The 17,119-nt window shown below is 53.1% G+C and overlaps 1 protein-coding gene across 8 annotated transcripts in view; it reads right to left on the minus strand.

Moving 5' to 3' along the window:
* CAMK2D (calcium/calmodulin dependent protein kinase II delta) overlaps positions 1–15,955 on the minus strand; it is a 147,836-nt gene extending 131,881 nt beyond the window's left edge. For 4 of the 8 annotated variants that reach the window (XM_059695550.1, XM_059695548.1, XM_059695549.1 and 1 more), the window contains exons 1-2: positions 15,607–15,954; positions 14,111–14,205 (exon numbers count right to left, since the gene is read on the minus strand). In XM_059695550.1, coding sequence (XP_059551533.1) covers positions 14,111–14,205; positions 15,607–15,671 — 160 coding nt within the window. In that variant the 5' untranslated portion in view covers positions 15,672–15,954. Of the gene's footprint in view, positions 1–14,110; positions 14,206–15,606 lie in introns of all 8 variants that reach the window. The other 4 variants (XM_059695557.1, XM_059695552.1, XM_059695556.1 and 1 more) reach the window with 2 other exon arrangements.
* Positions 15,956–17,119: the final 1,164 nt, after the last annotated feature.

Genomic DNA, 17,119 nt, shown 5'->3' on the forward strand with positions numbered 1-17,119 from the left:
CAGGCTCGCAGGGCACCGCTGCTTCGCACACCACCCGAGGCTCTGCGTCCCCTGCCCCTGCCAGGATCCCGCGCTGCTCTCCTTGCCCGTCACACCCCAGCCACGGGGACCTCCTCTCTACTCCTGTGCCAGCTGGAGTCCCTGGGCTCTGGCCTGACTTCTCCTCCCCTGGCTGCTGCGCCTCACCCACTGGCGAGCGGTACCTCGGAGCTGTCTCCCTTGCCTCACGCCCCGTGCAGCACCGCTCCGTCCATGGCCCGTCCGGCCGCTCCCACGCCAGCCTTCTCCTTGCTGCACCCCAGAACCAGGAACGGGGCCTCCCATAGCAGCTGCTCAATCAATACTTGTTGAAGGGGCACTGAGGGCGAGACACGGAACGGTAAGACGTGGATCACTTGCCAGCTGGAGAAACGAAGTCCACGGCCACGAAACTCGGCATAAGCCCAGCAGATGCATCCACGCCCGAGACAAAAGCTCCTCAGGGAGCCAGGGGGGAGGCGGCCTCTCCTCCGGGGCTGAGAAGTGGGGACCCAGGCACACGCCTGGCCGTGGAGCTGGGCTGGGGGCGGGAAGGTGAGGAGTTGGCTGTTGGACACGGACCCGAGCAGTCATGATGCGAGTGTGGGAGGTGAGCAGGAGTCGGAGCACCGACGTGAGGAGACACAGCTCCCGCTGCTCACAGCGGCCTCAGCAGCAGCCTCTGGCTTCAGGCTTTTCTCAGGGAACGAAGGAGCCCTGAGCCGCTTAGGAAAGCAAACTGACAGCGACAGAGATTCTAGAGAACTGTTAGCACCAGTGCCTTCGGGAAAATTAACCAAAAGTCCTATCATCAGGCAGCGACCAGGCAGCGACCAGGCTGCGAGAGGAAAGCAGGCACATGGACCGGAGCATTCGCGGTGCTGACCACTGAGCTGTCAGGACACACGGGGCCCGCGGCTCAGTCTCCACAGCATGTACTTCCTGCCCCCGACCCGCAGTCACTCCCTCTTCAGCGCCTTCCTCCCGAGGAGGCTCCTGCCCTCCAACCAGGGCCGCTGCCAGCGGAGCCTCTTCATGCGGAGAAATGGAAGGCGCGTCCACAGACTGAGCGCAGACCCCAGGCCCCGTCGGACGGGAAGGAGTCCGCCCCCGGGCATTCCAGGTGCTGCACTGTGCTGTCCTTCTGTGGGATGAGTTTCCTCCCCCTGGGCCCCGCCCCCTCGGCCCTCCACCCCAGGAAGAGCACCTAGGACAGCCGTGGGCAAACTACGGCCCACCGGATCGGCCCGTTTGAAATGAATAAAACTATTGAAAAAAAAAGACCGTACCCTTTTATGTAATGATGTTTACTTTGAATTTATATTAGTTCACACAAACACTCCATCCATGCTTTTGTTCCGGCCTCCGGTCCAGTTTAAGAACCCACTGTGGCCCTCGAGTCAAAAAGTTTGCCCACCCCTGGGCTAGGAGGACAGGGCAGGGCTCTGCTGGGACCAGGGGCGCGTTCAGGGCCCAGCTGCTCGTTCTGACTGGCTGCACCGTCCAGGGAGCATTAATATAAAGCAAACACTGAGCCATTCTCCCTCCACGTTGACAAAGTGGCAGAGTCCCTGCGGCCTCACCTGGTGGAGGCCAGGTCCTGGGCCTCCTGGCAGGCAGGCCCTCTGGGGCTGGAGTCTCACCACGTCACTGCCCACTAATGACCCCTGCGGTGCCCACGCCTCTCTGAAGCCCTAAGACCAGAGCACCCCTGCTCCCTGCCCGCCCCCCCCCCCACCCATCCTCACCCCCTCACCCCCAGGCCAGTCTGCCCCCCCCACCCCCAGGCCGGTCTATCCTCTCTCACCCCCAGGCCAGTCTGCCCCCCACCCGCACCCCCAGGCCGGTCTCTCCTCTCTCACCCCCAGGCCAGTCTGCCCCCCACCCGCACCCTCAGGCTGGCCTCTCCTCTCTCACCCCCAGGCCAGTTTACCCCCCACCCGCACCCCCAGGCCAGTCTCTCCGCTCTCACCCCCAGGCTGGCCTCCGTTCCCCGTGGACCTGGAACTGGATTCTCACCCAGATGTTGGGCACCTGGGCCGCTTGTCCCCTCCCTGCCCTGAGCCTGGGGAGGAGGAATGTCCCCCACACTGACCCGGGCTCCCTCACACCAGGTCCGGTCTCTGCCCAATAACCACACTGCTTCCCTTGCTACCGACTCTGTCTCCCCCATAAGCTGCGGCTTTACCTACCACCCCCCTGGCGGGTCCCTGAAATGAGTCCTGAGTGTCTCCAGTTTTCCATTTTATTAAAAAGGCAAGGTTTTACATAGCATCTCCATTTACTCTTTAATTCTAAGAAGCAGTTGTTTTTCTTCACTCATTCAGCAAACTTTATTAAGCAGTGGCTAGACTTCCCGCCATCTGCTTGCTGGGGTGGGGATGAGCCTGCCGCCCGCCCGCCAGCCCGCCCGCCAGCCCTCCTGCAATCGGGGTGGGGGCTGGGCCCTCCCTGCCAGGGCCCTGCTTCCCTGGCCGGGCCCTGCGCACAGCACAGCGCCAGGCCCTCTGGGAGCACTGCGCCTGCTGGGGGCCGGCCCCTCCCTCCGTGCCCTGAAGGAGCCCCCTCCTCCACCCAGGCTCTCCTCGCTCCCATCCTCCCCCTCGTGCTCTCTCCATCCCTCGTGGGGACCCGTCACCAGGATCCAGGATGGGCAGCTGGAGCGACGCCCGCCTCACAGGGGAGTCGGCGAGGCCACCAGGACCAGCCAGCAGCGGGGACAGGTCTCGAACCCAGGCCGCTGGGTCCCTTCCTCAGGACCACACCCATTTCAGTGGCCTTGTCGGTCCCTGTCTGAATCTACTGCTCACAGCCCATCCAACACCTCAATGCGGCATCGCCCCCATCACAGCAGTCCCTGATTCTGACTGCTCCATGTGTGACCGACCCGGACCCCTCATCCTCCGTCCCCTGTGCCGTCCGCCGCCTCCTCAGCGCTGCGCCCTCCCCCTCCTGTCCCTGCCACGGGGCCGCCCTCACATGCTGGAAGCTTGCCTTTCCGATTCCCCAGCTTCTCTATCTTCTGCCCCAGCAGGGATCTTGGTTCTTCCCCCACCACGCCCTGTCCTCCTTCCTTCCATGGCGTTTCCTTCCTCAGCCGCAAGCTGCTTCACGCACCTCCACCCCAGGTGTCAGGACACGGGGCCTAAGCACCCCCCCGCCCCCCGGTCCCTGCACATCTCTCCTTCACCGCCCAGCAATGCTGCGTCTCCTACCCTCCAGGCCAGGCCCTAAGTTTTATTGTCGGAACTGACTATATTTTATTTCATTTTATTTACTTAATCCCCACCTCAGGATATGCCTGTGTTGATTTTTAGAGACAGAGAAAGAGAGAAAGATCAATGTGAGCGAAAAACGATTAGTTGCCTCCTGCACGCACCTGAGCTGGGGATCAAACCCACAACTCAGACGTGTGCCCCGACCGGATGAGCCGACACTGTGTGTGTGGGACTAGTTCCAACACCTGAGCCGTGGCCCGAGTGTCCTTCCTGCCCCTGCCCTGCAGCCTGCCGGGGGGCCGTGCCCAGGGGTCCCTCCTGGCTGCTCCTCCCGGCAGCTCTGCAGCACCTGCGCCTGCTGCGCCCTCGCCCTAGAGGCGGCCATCCTGCAAGTCCCGCTGCTGGACGCCAAGCTGCAAAGGCACAGCTCACACAGGTTCATGTCGGTGGGGGTAAAGCGGCAGAGAAAATGGCTGAGAGACCATTCAGGAATAGGGTTACTGACCCAGAGACCTAGCCCAATGCCACCCAGCATCCGCTCCGGGGAATGCTGCCTCGCCCACTGCCGGGCCTGGGGGAATGTGAGGGCACCTGGAGCAGCGGCCCCGCCCCCCGCGCCCACACCCACCGCAGGGGCAGGGCGCTGTGGGGCTCGGATCCTGCAGGAAAGGCTGAGGAGGCACACGGCAGCCTCAGGGACGGCCTGGACCCTCAGGCTCACGCCCCATCCCCCAGAGGCTGCAGAGGCCTGAGGACACAGGGGCGGTGGAAGGGGTTTCCCTCTCAAAGCCACGGCTATTTTTAACCTGACCCTGTGCGTTCACAGCATATTTCCAACCCTGGCATCTCTCAATTTGGACTTTTTGTTTGTTTCAGATTATTCCAAAACGTATTTCTACCTGAAAGTCTCCTACCTAAAACGATTTCTTAAAGTTTACAAACAAGTAACAAATAGTGAAATCAAGTAGCATTATTCTAAAGGGTAAACACTCGGCCATCCTTTCTCTGTGCTAAGCCATGGGCAGAGCAGCGACAGCAGCAGGAAAGGGAAGGCACGGGCTATGGTGACTGGGGGACTAGCTCTCTGTTAACATAACACAGGCCATGGGTATATTTCTTTCCAACAGACTTAAGGTTAACATTTCAATGGTGTTTCCCTTTCCCTGATCATAAAGATGCATAAGACACGGGGAAAAGTCAATCAAAACAATGTTTTTTTCCATAAATAATTTCCAAACCACACACACGTCAGAGAAGCAGGCCTCAACCCCATTTGCGGGGATAGTGTTTTCTTCCCCGTTCTGCTGGACTGCCCTGAACCAGGGGACGCACACGCAGAACAGCAGGGGCCCTGGACTCGGAGGTTTGCTCGACACCTGGAAGCGGGGTTCCCCCAGCCGGCCTCCCAGACAGTACCACCCCGTCTCCGCTTCTACAGCAGCGGGCCTCTGCTCCCGCCTCAGCTCAGAACACTCCCCTTAAATACAGGCACACTGAGTATTTCCCTTGCAAAGCTACCGGCACCCCGTCCCTAACATCAATAAAGCTGGGAAGGAGCTTGCAAGTTAGCTTTTCACAGCTGCTAAGATCTTTTTAAGAACAGGGGCTATTGCATGGCAGAGCCCACTGGGGAGGTCAGACACTATTTCCATGGAAGAACCTTAAGTGAACGATATTTTTTTCATTATTTAATAAATGATTACTTCCAACCACCAGCTCGTGCTAAGTTATAAATTATATCACACAATTCACATAACTATTAAATTTTGAGCTTTTCTTAAAAAATATTTTTAAGGCCGAAACCGGTTTGGCTCAGTGGATAGAGCGTCGGCCTGCGGACTCAAGGGTCCCAGGTTCAATTCCGGTCAAGGGCATGTACCTGGGTTGCAGGCACATCCCCAGTGGGGGATGTGCAGGAGGCAGCTGATCGATGTTTCTCTCTCATCGATGTTTCTAGCTCTCTATCTCTCTCCCTTCCTCTCTGTAAAAAAAAAAATATATATATATATTTTTAAGGCAAAAACTGGGAACAGTACACAAATCTTAGGTTAAAAGCTCTAGGTCCTCCGTGTGCTCATGTAGCATCATTACATGAAGTCTGGGGGGGTCAATAATTCATTCACTTATTCAATAAAAACCTGAGAAGGGTGCCAGGCCGTATTCCAGACCCTGGGAATTCAGGAGCTCCGGAAGGAGGCTGAAAGCACTTCTAGACTTCCTTCTCACCGGGTTTGAACAGAACCCTACATCCTCTGCAAGTCATTATCCAACCCGGGCTGAGGGGCGGCCCAGCTCGCTGGTGATCCACAAACAGGCTCCCTGGGGCACGGGAATGTGGGTTGATTTGAAAAAATCTCTAATTATCCCCTCCTTTATCTCCCACTTAGTCACTCCGTTCTTGTTTAGATCGCCCAGAGCTAAATGCAACAACACGGTGGGGGCGATGAGAAGCTGCCATTCCTCCCAATGGATCGGCTGTTTATCCCCAGTGAGTCAGTCGGTGCCCAGCCCAGCGCCCACCTCCGCCTCCCTTCCCGCCTGGCTGCCAGGGAAAGTGCCTGCTCTCTGGAAACTCTCTACTCAGGCTGAGCATCTCCATCCAGCTGGTCTGGTCCGGTACCGTTTTCTTCCTTGCTTCTCACATTGTTTATAATACCCTCTTAATTTGTGTCTTTTCTACCAGCTTTAAATTCAAACTGGCTTTTTTCAGCTCCCCATTCAGACAACTCCCCCGGAAGTCTTCCTGGCCCCTCAGCAACCCCCGCTCCGCCCACACCTCCAGGCCAGCACTTCCCCTCTGGGCCCTGCACCTGGCAGGGCCCCATGGCTCCTCCAGCTCCTCTGGGGTGAGGAAGGACCTTATCTCAGTGCCTTTATTTGTCCTGCACCAGGTCTGCAAGCAGGTTTGCAAGCAAGGGGAGCACATGGGGTGTTCTGTATGTTTTTAAATTGAAATTTACAATCACTGCCCCCCAATTCGGTTTCACTGATTATGTAAATGTCATGGGTGGAAATGGACACAACTTTCAGGACAAAACTGGCAACATTTTATCAAGAATTCTGGAAACTCAACCCTCTAACCTATTAACTCTCCTTTACGAATATTTCCTAAGAATCAGAAATCTAAAGACAAATTTTACTATTATGTCATTATCATAGCAAAGAACAATTTTTAAAAAACCAGTTATACTAACGTTTTACTCACTGATGTATAATTCGTAAAAAATTCAAAGAATTTTTAGTAAAAGAGATATTTTACAATATTAAGCAGTACACAAAATTGTATATTTTAGTCCAGTATTCTGAGAATTATTTTTAAAAAGAAAGAAGACAAAAGATTAACAGTGACTGGAGAAATTAAACTATAAATATGTCTTCTTTCTATTTTTCTGTATTTCCCCAGATTCTATATTTTTATATAATGTTTTTAATGTTTTATATAATGTTTTATATAATGTTTTTAATGTTTTTATACAAATTAGTAACAAATAATTAAGAAAATATTTCAGAGCTATGTCCAGATTGTATAATTCTTTCTGTACCTAACCACTATTTATGTACAAGCTTTAATATAAAAGAGCATATACAATTTGTTTAATTAAAATAAAACATTCATAATGGCTAAAGTTTCTACTCAATGGCCAAAATGCTCAGCTGAGTTAATTTTCACATACCACTTCTGCCACCATGACTACAACCTTAAGTTGCCTTTTAAAACTATGAATGGCATTTTGGAATATGAAAAGAATAGCATATTTTCTAAAAATGTGTGTGTGTGTGTGTGTGTGTGTGTGTGTGTGTGTGTCCACTGAAAGCTGTAGACTCACAAAACCCCTGGTTTCCGGGAACGCACCCCACAAGGAAAGCCTGGGGGGCAGGCGGGGGGCTACAGGGCAGGTGCTGCAGACGAACCACGGGGCCCAGGGCCTCCAGCTGGGAGGCAGCCGCCTAGGCCTCCCGCCGGCTCTGGGATGACAGACACGGCAGCTGTGACAGCTGGCCTTACCTGCCTTTACTAAACCATCAAATCATCTCCATAAGCAAATAACAGCCATCCGCTGTGTATCCAAAACGCCATAAAGTATCACCAAAACCCTTTTTAAAACGAGCTTCTTTGAAACGTGTCAAAGCAAGCACCCTGGAGAACGGATCATGGCTAGGGAACCCCGAGTGCAGCGATTAATTTCTAATTCCCAAGTCATTTCATTCTTCCCTGATGATCAGTGAATCTTTGTTGCAACTCAGAGCCTCAGGCTCCTCTATTTAAAAAGGAGAGAGCAGTCTACCCAGAGGGCGCGGTGTGGATTAAAGAAGACCAAGTGTCAGGAAGAGTATACTGTTGCCTAGAAGGTTCTCTTTAAACAATGACTAATAGCACTTTCATTTTCTTATTATTCCTATTATTATCATTGATTTGGTGGTAATAAAGTCAAGAAGTGAAAAGGAGAATGTAGTGTCAGAAAAGAGCTAATAAGCTAAAAGAATCAGTGACGTTGCTGCTCTGTGTGTAACTGCGATGATACTGAAGATAGTAAGAATCAAAAGCAAACAAGTAAAGCCGACTTCTCCCTCTCAGACCTCCCATGTCCCCCGCCTGGAGAGAGACGGGTTCTGCAGACGAAAGGTCTATGAATTCACCTTAAGAAGTACTGTTCTATCTACCTGAACGGGAATCATAGGAATTCTGACACCTAAATACGTTCAACTTCATTTAAAAGTATTTAATTCTAAAAATAACTTTATATTGATAGTTGCAATAAGTTTATGATATGAGTAAAATAACATTTTCATGACAAGCAGATATTAAGCTATTTTGAACAATCTCTCCAAATTGTTTATTTGCATCTGGGCACCTGAACACCAGCCGCGTCCTGGCTTAAGTTCCTATTTCAGTCCGTGTTAGAGGCGCGCCTGCCTCGTCTCCCTGGGCAGGAAGATCCCACCTCCTTTGAAACCACAGCCCTGACTCAGGCCAGACTCGAGCACGTCCTCACGACACCTGTTTGCTGGGTAAGCCTCGTTTTCCCTAACACTTTGCCCTTGTAATCACTCCATATTTATTCAATAAAAACACATAAAGTAAGGTCACACATGTGAATGTGACCAGTAATCTATAAAGTGGTGTGAAATATGTTACTATTATAAAGGTACTACGTTTTAGACTAAAAATATTGCTAGAGACTCCATTTAATGTATCACAGTGAAGTGATACTATAATAACTTACACACTTTAACACACCTCTTATGTAAACAACCATTGATTCATTGCCAATATTTATTTTTAAAAGCCTTGTGCACATTATATTCTAATAAATGGAGACAGATGTTTTTAAAAAAACACCCACCCAGTCCTAGCGACACTAGCAGGGTGGCTGCCTCATTATCAGCCAAGGAAGATTATAAAAAATTAATTAAAATTCCAGGTAACAAAAGAAATCAAATGCCCAAGAAAATACTACTATGTGCTTCACAGCAACTCACACTTAACATTAAAAGAACTATAAAAAGTGATTAACTACCAACTTTTACATTCTACAGTGAGTTGATTCAGTGTGTCAATGGGAAGACAAATACTGCTCTCATGTGTAACAATGAGGTTCCCAGGGCGCTCAATTCCGGCCACAGAATCTGCCCACAGAGTCTGCCCACAGACGCTGACCCTGGTTGTTAGGGTCACAGCCAGGGACCTGGCAACCACAGCTTTGCTAAGTCTGCCTTATTTAAATGATGCTGGAACACAAAAGGAATTCTTATTATTTCCTAGAAATGTAGATATGCATTTCCATTTTATTTCCTAATTGGTTTTGAATAGCAATAACATTTTCATTCACCAAAAGAGGAAAATAAATGTCTAATGCCAGGGCCTATGTGAGGATGGAAATACAATTAAACATAACTAAGGAACACAGCATGAGAAGGATGATGCATGCCATTTTGGGGACCAATGATTGAAGAGTTGTAGAGATTCTATGAACAAAAATAAAAATGATTTACTAATTTTTCTTAAAACATTGTTGGAGCCATGAAACTTTAAAAAATATTAATTTGTTTAATGAGTTCTAAATAATCAAATCAGTAACTTATATTCAAAACAAGTTGACTCACCTACATCATTTCATCTATTTGTACTTCAAAACAAGTAACCAGAGGCTGAGAAATTACATAATTTCTGGACTATCTAAATGCCAACATAGAGAAAGAGGAATAAGAGTTAGTTACTGACATACCTATTATAGCATAACAGAGGAACTTCAGAACATATATTCAACCTTCGGGTTTCACGGCTGAGACCTAATGGTGTGTACATGGCCAAGTAGCTTCATCAAGTCATCAGTATGTAGGAACTAACAGAAGTACCAGCATCAACGACTGCCAACATGATTTAATTGCATTATGTCTGAAGAGTTATAGAAAAATAAGATTTGAAACTCTTTTCTAACTTCCGTAGCAGAGTAAAGTAACTACACTTATCACAGCATCATTATTTTCAGCTTCCGTTAGAATTCATTGTATTTAACAAACACAGGGACTCCTGACACATCACACTCTACGTCATGAGCGGCTTCTAATGATCAAAAAATACCACAGGAGACGCACAGCAAGTCACCACGACCATAAAAACCTTTCAGCCCCGGGAGGCTTGACAATGCAGAATCCACCCCTGTCCTGTTTCTAAAGACACCAGTCATCAGGGCCACCAGCCACCGGTTCTGACCTCAGCACTGCCCTGCGGGACGTTCCAGAACCTGACAGCACCTCACAGAAAAAATCGTGTCAAAACAGACAAAAAAACAACAGAGCAAGCCACAGGAGCACTGCCTAAGCACTAACCTAACTGTTTGGGATCAAAGTGATCCAATTCTAATTCTCATGGTAAACACATGAGACAAAATCCAAGTACCACCACCTAGCATGGACCAAGCACGCTTTCTCTTCCCATCTAACACAGCACTTCTCAGAAGGCAGGAATTACGTATAAAATATCAGATGCTTGAGACTTTTCTACATTATTTTTTTTTTAAGATATTTTTATTGATTTCAGAGAAGAAGGGAGGGGGAAAGGGAGAGAGAAACATCAATGATGAGAGAGAATCATGGATCGGCTGCCTTCTGTATGCCCCACACGGGGGATCGAGCCCACCACCTGGGCTTGTGACCTAACCAGGAATCAAACCATGACTTCCTGGTTCATAGGTTGATGCTCAACCACTGAGCCACACCTGCCGGGCTACATTATTTATTTTTAAAACAAGCCAGCCGAAACCGGTTTGGCTCAGTGGATAGAGCGTCGGCCTGCGGACTGAAAGGTCCCGGGTTCGATTCCGGTCAAGGGCATGTACCTGGGTTGCAGGCATATCCCCAGTGGGAGATGTGCAGGAGGCAGCTGATCGATGTTTCTCTCTCATCGATGTTTCTAACTCTCTATCTCTCTCCTTTCCTCTCTGTAAAAAATCAATAAAATATATTTTAAAAAAAAAAGCCAAATTATATGAGCGTAATTATCTATCTGATCAGAATTGCATAAGGAAGCCCTGTGCACAGGTGTTAACGCAAAAGGAATGAAATTCTTCAAGACTCTGAGTCTCCCAAATATGGTGTGTGACCAGCCGCTGAGGAAGCGCAGCTGAGAAGGTCTGCTGGAAACCCACCAGGACCTGCGGGGGCGCGCGCGCGCAGGAATGCAGCCACATTTTTGGCAATTCCCTTATGGTCTTGGATGACAATCACTGACAGTGGCTTTCTTCAGTTGTAATGTTATATTTAAAGAACATTATTTTGGTTGAAGGACCTGTCTGGTTGGTCTTTAAAACTAATAGGTTCAAAACTCGGATTTACAAAGGTATGTGGCATTTCAAATAAAACACAAATTTTTACCAAAAAAAAAAAATGTATATGTTCCACAAAAAACACCATATGCGCCCCCGAAAAAAAAAAATTTAGCGTGCTATTTTGCATTTCATCCTACATTGCCCTTTGCATACAACGTTTGTGATAGTAGTGTTTCAGGATCATTATATTCTGGGCATGGAGTGTTTTAAAGCAGAACTCATCTTTTAAAGCATATGCTCTGATACACTTTACAGATGACTTCACACCCCGATGTGCTTGTTCTGAAGAAACGAGGTGCCTCCCTCCTTTCCACTCGATTTAAGAGCCATGTCTGGTCCTGGATACTCTACCTGGCCATCCTGTGTCCTCCAGGCGGTGGCCTGTGACACTATACAACGAAAGCACAGCATTTCTCCTCCGAGGGCTTATGATTTAATGTGGGTATATATTAAACAAATATATACATTCAAAGGCACAAGTAATTTATAACCAGTTCAACTGTTTTGACAATATAAAATGAATTAAACTTCTTGAAGGAAAAGTACTGTCATATTTTCAGGTGAGCAGTAATAATAGATAACACAGACACAGCGCTTGGCAACTTAAGAAGTGACTCTCATACAATTCAATGACTCCTCACAACCACCCAGGATTCTGTCTGGCATCCTGCCCTCCAATCTCACTGAGGAAGAACTTGCGATCAAAATAACATAGAAACCGACGCGGTTCCACCTACTGGTGGTGGAGCCTGGAAGCCAACTGGGCTCTGATTGACCTTCCAGATAGGTCACCTCACGGGCTCACCACAAGCCACAGAGATAAGAGCAGCTAACCGCACGCCCAGCACGGGGCCCTCGGTGGTGACTCCTCACTCCTCACATGCCCCACAACAGCAAGTGTTCTAGTGTTACCCCGTTTTCAAGGTGAGAAAATCGAGGCTCCCTGGAAGCACCTAAGTGCCCAAGAGCAGCTAGCAGGCAGAGGAGTGAGCATTTACTCATTTGCGGCAGGTTAAGGCCAAGCAGGTGAGGAGCCGCCTGCAGACCAAGGAGAGGGGAGGAGAGCGGGAGGCTGGTCTTCTGTCCTGCACCCACCACCTCTCCGGAATGAACGTAACTGGGACAGTGGGGGGCGTGCCTCCAGGAGGGCAAGGGGGCTTGGGGTGCAGACTGCTCTTTCAGCAGGTGATGGGCAGAGAGGGGGCAGGAGCTGCGGAGGGGGGAGAGAAAGGAAAGAGGTAGGAGGAAAGAGGAGGGAGGAGGGAGAGGGAGGGGGGAGAGGGAGGAAAGAGGAGGGGGAGGGAATGGGAGGAGGGAGAGGGAGGAAGGAGGAGGGAATGGGAGAAGGGAGGGGGAGAGAGAGGAAAGAGGAGGGAGGAGGGAGGAGCAGGAGGGAGGAAGGAGGAGGGAGAGGGAGGAAGGAGGAGGGAGGAGGAGGGAGAGGGAGGAGGAGGAGGAGAGAAGGGGAGGGAGGAGAGGGGGAGGGAGGAGGGAGAGGAGGGAAGAGGGAGGAGGGAGGAGGAGAGAGGAGGGGGAGGAGCTGGAGAGGAGGGAGAGGGAGGAGGGAGGAGGAGGGAGGAGGAGGGGGAGAGAGGAGGGAGAGGAGGGAAGAGGAGGGAGAGGGAGAAGGAGGAGAGAGGAGGAGGGAAGAGGGAGGAGGGAGAGGACATGGCGTCTGCCTCTCAGCATGGGTCAGGTGGATGAAGAGGGACACTCTAATTCAAGAAACAGCAAAGGAAGCACAGCGTGTCTGCTCTGTGGGAAAAGTCAGCCACTGGAACTCTGGGAGGGCTGAGATGCCTGGGAAAGAAGTGCGTCCCACTGGTGCCCAGGGCCTGGCGCCCGCACGGAGGAGATGGCACCAGCACTGACAGGGGCCCCTCCACACTTTCTAACAACTGAAGTGTCAGCTGCAGTGTAGCAGCTCCCCTCCCTGTAGAAAGCCTTCCTTGGGGAGCAGCAGCGTGAAGGGAGCACCCCTGAGCCACGTGCTCCGCGGCGTCTGGCCTGCGGCCTGGCCTGCTGGGCACAGAGGCTCCTCAGAATCACAACCCAACCCCCGAACCAACTCCCTGAAATGCCCGTCTACACCCACAGGCCACGCTCAGGTGGGATTTGCAACATATCTCAGCAGAGGCCAAGGCGTGATGTCACAGGCCAAGGCAGCAGCACTCTTTGAAGACGAATTAAGCCCTGATGGAACTCCTTTTCTTATTACTTAGATAAAACAAACCAGGTCACTGAAACGGGCTGACACTCCGCATTTTGTTCATGTTCATTTCGTGTTTCTTTCGTTAAGCCATCAATCCCCACGGCAATGCCTCAGCCACATGCTCCCAGTAACCGGGTGCCTCACATTTCAGGAGGAGGACTTCCGCACGAGTCCAAAGGAACGCGAGTGCAGGGAGGGCGCGCCAAGTTTCTTGCTTATGTCAACAGCTATTCACGAGCATGAATTATCTCTGTGACTACTGAGCATGTGCAAAACACATTCCGGGTCTGTGAGCAATCTCCCTGCTAAGGCCAAGGGGAGGGCTGAAGTGCCCATGGAAATGTCAAAACCGGCTGAACTTCCTAGAATACAGCAGTCAAATTTTTCCTCCCAGTGCCATGAGTGTTAAATATACCTTGATGAATTAAGTTCAAGTGTAACTACAACTGAAATATATGAATCAACTGAGCTCTGACCTATTTTCCTCTCAAAAGCAAAAGGAAACAATGATAGCTGTGAGACTTACATTTTTTCCATTCCAGCGGCTTTTGAAAGTTACTTCACAGTAGAGCTCAAGGCAAAATACACTTTGTGACATTTATTTGCTTTGAAATATAGTTATCTGTGTTATTGCTCATAGGACAGAATTTTTATAAAAACTTGTTAAGTTATATTTGTTCATTTATTTTTAAACTGTATAGACCAAGAGGCATTCGGGAGAACTAATCTCAGTATGTGACACGCCACCTAAGCCCATCATTCAGCGACAACCATGTGACGTGCTTGCAAGAGAAGCACAAAGGTAACAGACACGCACAGTGGACACCACCTACCCCTGGCAGACAGCTTCTTGGTGTTGATGATTTTGGCAGCATATTCTTGACCAGTAGGGATTTTCATACATCTTCTCACCACTGAGAAAGCCCCCCTGAAAACAAAACATTGCCAGGTCACCTCTATAATCAGCTCTGACGGTTACTTAAAAATGACAGCATGTGGAGCATTTCTGGTGAAGGTAGTGAACTGTCAAATATCAGTGCGCTACGCACTATCCAGAAAATGACCCACTCTTCCTGGAAGCCCGGACCAGCCTTGATGCCCAGAACAGAGTAAATCTTATTTAACTGGGAGCACACATCGTTAATCAACAAAATGACAGGGACTGCCAATTCCCAGGCTCCTGTTTGCACATGAAATAGGAAAACCTTTTGCAGTTCACACTCACACCGCACCAAATGCTCCAGAAAAAACAACCCTGCAGAGCCGAGCTGCGGAAGAGCAGCAGAAATAGCCTGGTAAGAAAAATTAATGTGGCTCCAAGTGAGTAAAGATGGCGATTGTTTTCATTAGAATATAAATCTTGGGAACACTGGTGTGGTTTAACGTGGTGATTTCTCTGTGCCTGTTTTGGGCTGGGGGAGGGGAGAGATTTGAATGAAGCTGCTCTTCCGACATATTCTCCATATTTTAACAAACAATGCATAAACATGTAAGGCTAGAAAGTTCATTCCATCTAAAAGGTATTTCCATTTCCTCTAATTCAGCTGCAGGAACATCATCACACACCACACCATCTCATCAGTAATCGTGGAAACAGGCAGAGGATTGGGTTCGGGTCAGATGCTGCATAAACCATCAATCAGCATCCGGGTCGCCCCTGGGTCCCTGTGCACTACCCGGCCCTCAGCAAATCCGTGCCTCCTGCACACCTCCAGCCCCTGGGTCCCCGCGCACGGGCCTGGGGGATGGGGGGTGGGGGGCTCCCCTTGGCCTCCCTGCACATCTCCAGCCCCTGGGTCCCCGCGCACGGGCCTGGGGGGGGGGGGGCTCCCCTTGGCCTCCCTGCACACCTCCAGCCCCTGGGTCCCCGCGCTCGGGCCTGGGCAGGTCCTTGCTCTCTCCCTGCACGCCTCCAGCGGTCCCGCAGGTCCATGCACCGCTAGGCCACCTGGGGACACCACGGCGCCCAAAGGGCTCTCGGGCTGCCTGTAAGTCCTCCGAGGAAGCGGGGATGCGCGCGAGCCCTGGGAGGGGACGGTGGAGGAGTCACCCGGGACCAGGGGTGACCGTGGCGCGGGGCAGGGTCGGCCTTGCCCGGGCCCCTCTCTGGACGTGGAACTCGGGGCGTCAGTGACACGGCACGGCGGGGACAGCGCGACCCGGCCGCGCGTGGTCTCCCCGCGGGCTCCGGAGGCATCTCGGCTCACAGAGAACGCTCTACGACTGCGGGTTCTCCGACTGCGGGGCCCGATGCGGGCGGGGGCAAGGCGCCCGGTCCGAGCCGCCCCCGCGGAGAGCACCCTCCCGGCCTCCCCGGCGCCGCGCTTACTTTCCGAGCTCTTCGAAGAGCTGGTACTCGTCCGTGAACCGGGTGCAGGTGGTGGTGGAGGCCATCGTGGGGCCGCGCTGTCCCCGGGCCCGCTCGCCGCCCGCGTCCGCGAGTGGCTGCCCGCCGGATCGCGCGGGGAGGGGGCGACCTCAGCGGGCTCCTGCTCGTCCGCGCGGCCCTGCGGCCCCTCCGGACGCCGCGCGCCCTTCTCCCGCGGCCCTCCCCGCCGCAGGGGCACCGCGCTCGGTAACCCGGGCCGCGAAGCGGAAAACAGGCGGCGCGGGGCGAGACGCGAGCAGCCAGCAGCTGCGAATGATCCTGGGTCCGCGGGCGGGGCGGGGGCGCGCGGCCGGGGGAGGAGCCTGGGCGGGGCTCCTTCGCGGGAGGGGCGGGGCTATGGGCGGGGCCCAGCGGCAAGGGGAGGAGCCTGAGCGGGGCTCCTTCGCGCGAGGGGCGGGGGCGGAGCCAGCGAGAAGGGGCGGAGCCAGCGGCGGGGGCTGGGGCGGGGCATGGTGCAGGGGCGGGGAGGTAGGAGGGTCACTTGCGGGGCTGGAGGGCCGGCGCCCCCGGAACGACGGCCTCCGCCTCGCGGTCCTGAAGGCCCTCGGCGACCCCCGCCCGCCCCTCCGGTGTCGCTCGCGCCCGCGTGGGGAGAGGCGGGGCCGGGCCGACGGGGCGCAGGACTGGGCGGCGCGTGACCGCGGGGGCGGCGGCCCCTCCGCGAGGGAGACCCCGCCGGGCCGCGCCTCCCTCCCAGCACTGCCTAGGCCCCGCCTTCCCGCCGCCTCCGGGTCGGGGTGCTCACACTCGGGCGGCCCCCAGCGGGTCGCCTGCGGCCGTCACGGTGGCGGAATGAAAGCAGAAACACCGCCCCCAGCCACACCTCCGCTCCTCAGGGCCGCCCCGTCCGCTCCGTCAGCTCCGAGAGGAAGGCGGTTCTCGCGAGGTTTGCGCGCCGCTGGCGGGGCGGGGCCTCTGGGGGGCGGGGCCGCGGTCACGCACCCGGTGGGCTGACGTCATCCGCACCACGTGAGCCCGCCTCGCCCGACCCCCTGCAGAGAGGCCGAGGGCGGGTCGCGGGTCCCTCGGGCGCGCTGCGCTGCGCTCCGCTCCGCCGGGTGGTGCACGCGTGTCCTGCGGGGAGGCTGAGCGCGAGCCCCGGCTGCTCCGCCCCGGCTGCCCCTGAGCACGCGTGTCGTTTACAGGAAAAGGCGAGGAAATAACGGTGCGCCACGTGGGAAACGGGGGGATGAGCTCTGACTGCGGCGCACCCCTCTGCCTGTCACCTTGGAAGGCCGGCTGGACAGCGGCCGGAAGCAATGGCGCAGGGAGCGGCGGTCCGCGCCTTTGGCTTCACTGCCTCCTGCTTTCAGCGCCCGCGCCCGCAGGGAGGCCTCGGAGTCCATGGCGCGTTTGCTCACCCTGAGCATCTATTGCATCAGGGACCGGGCACCTCGCAGCTGGGAGAGGGGGGGCCCTGGAGGGAGAGCCCGGGTGGGAAGGCGGTGCTGCT

The sequence above is a fragment of the Myotis daubentonii genome, chromosome 5 (genome assembly GCF_963259705.1).
Source record: "Myotis daubentonii chromosome 5, mMyoDau2.1, whole genome shotgun sequence".
Lineage (NCBI taxonomy): Eukaryota > Metazoa > Chordata > Mammalia > Chiroptera > Vespertilionidae > Myotis > Myotis daubentonii.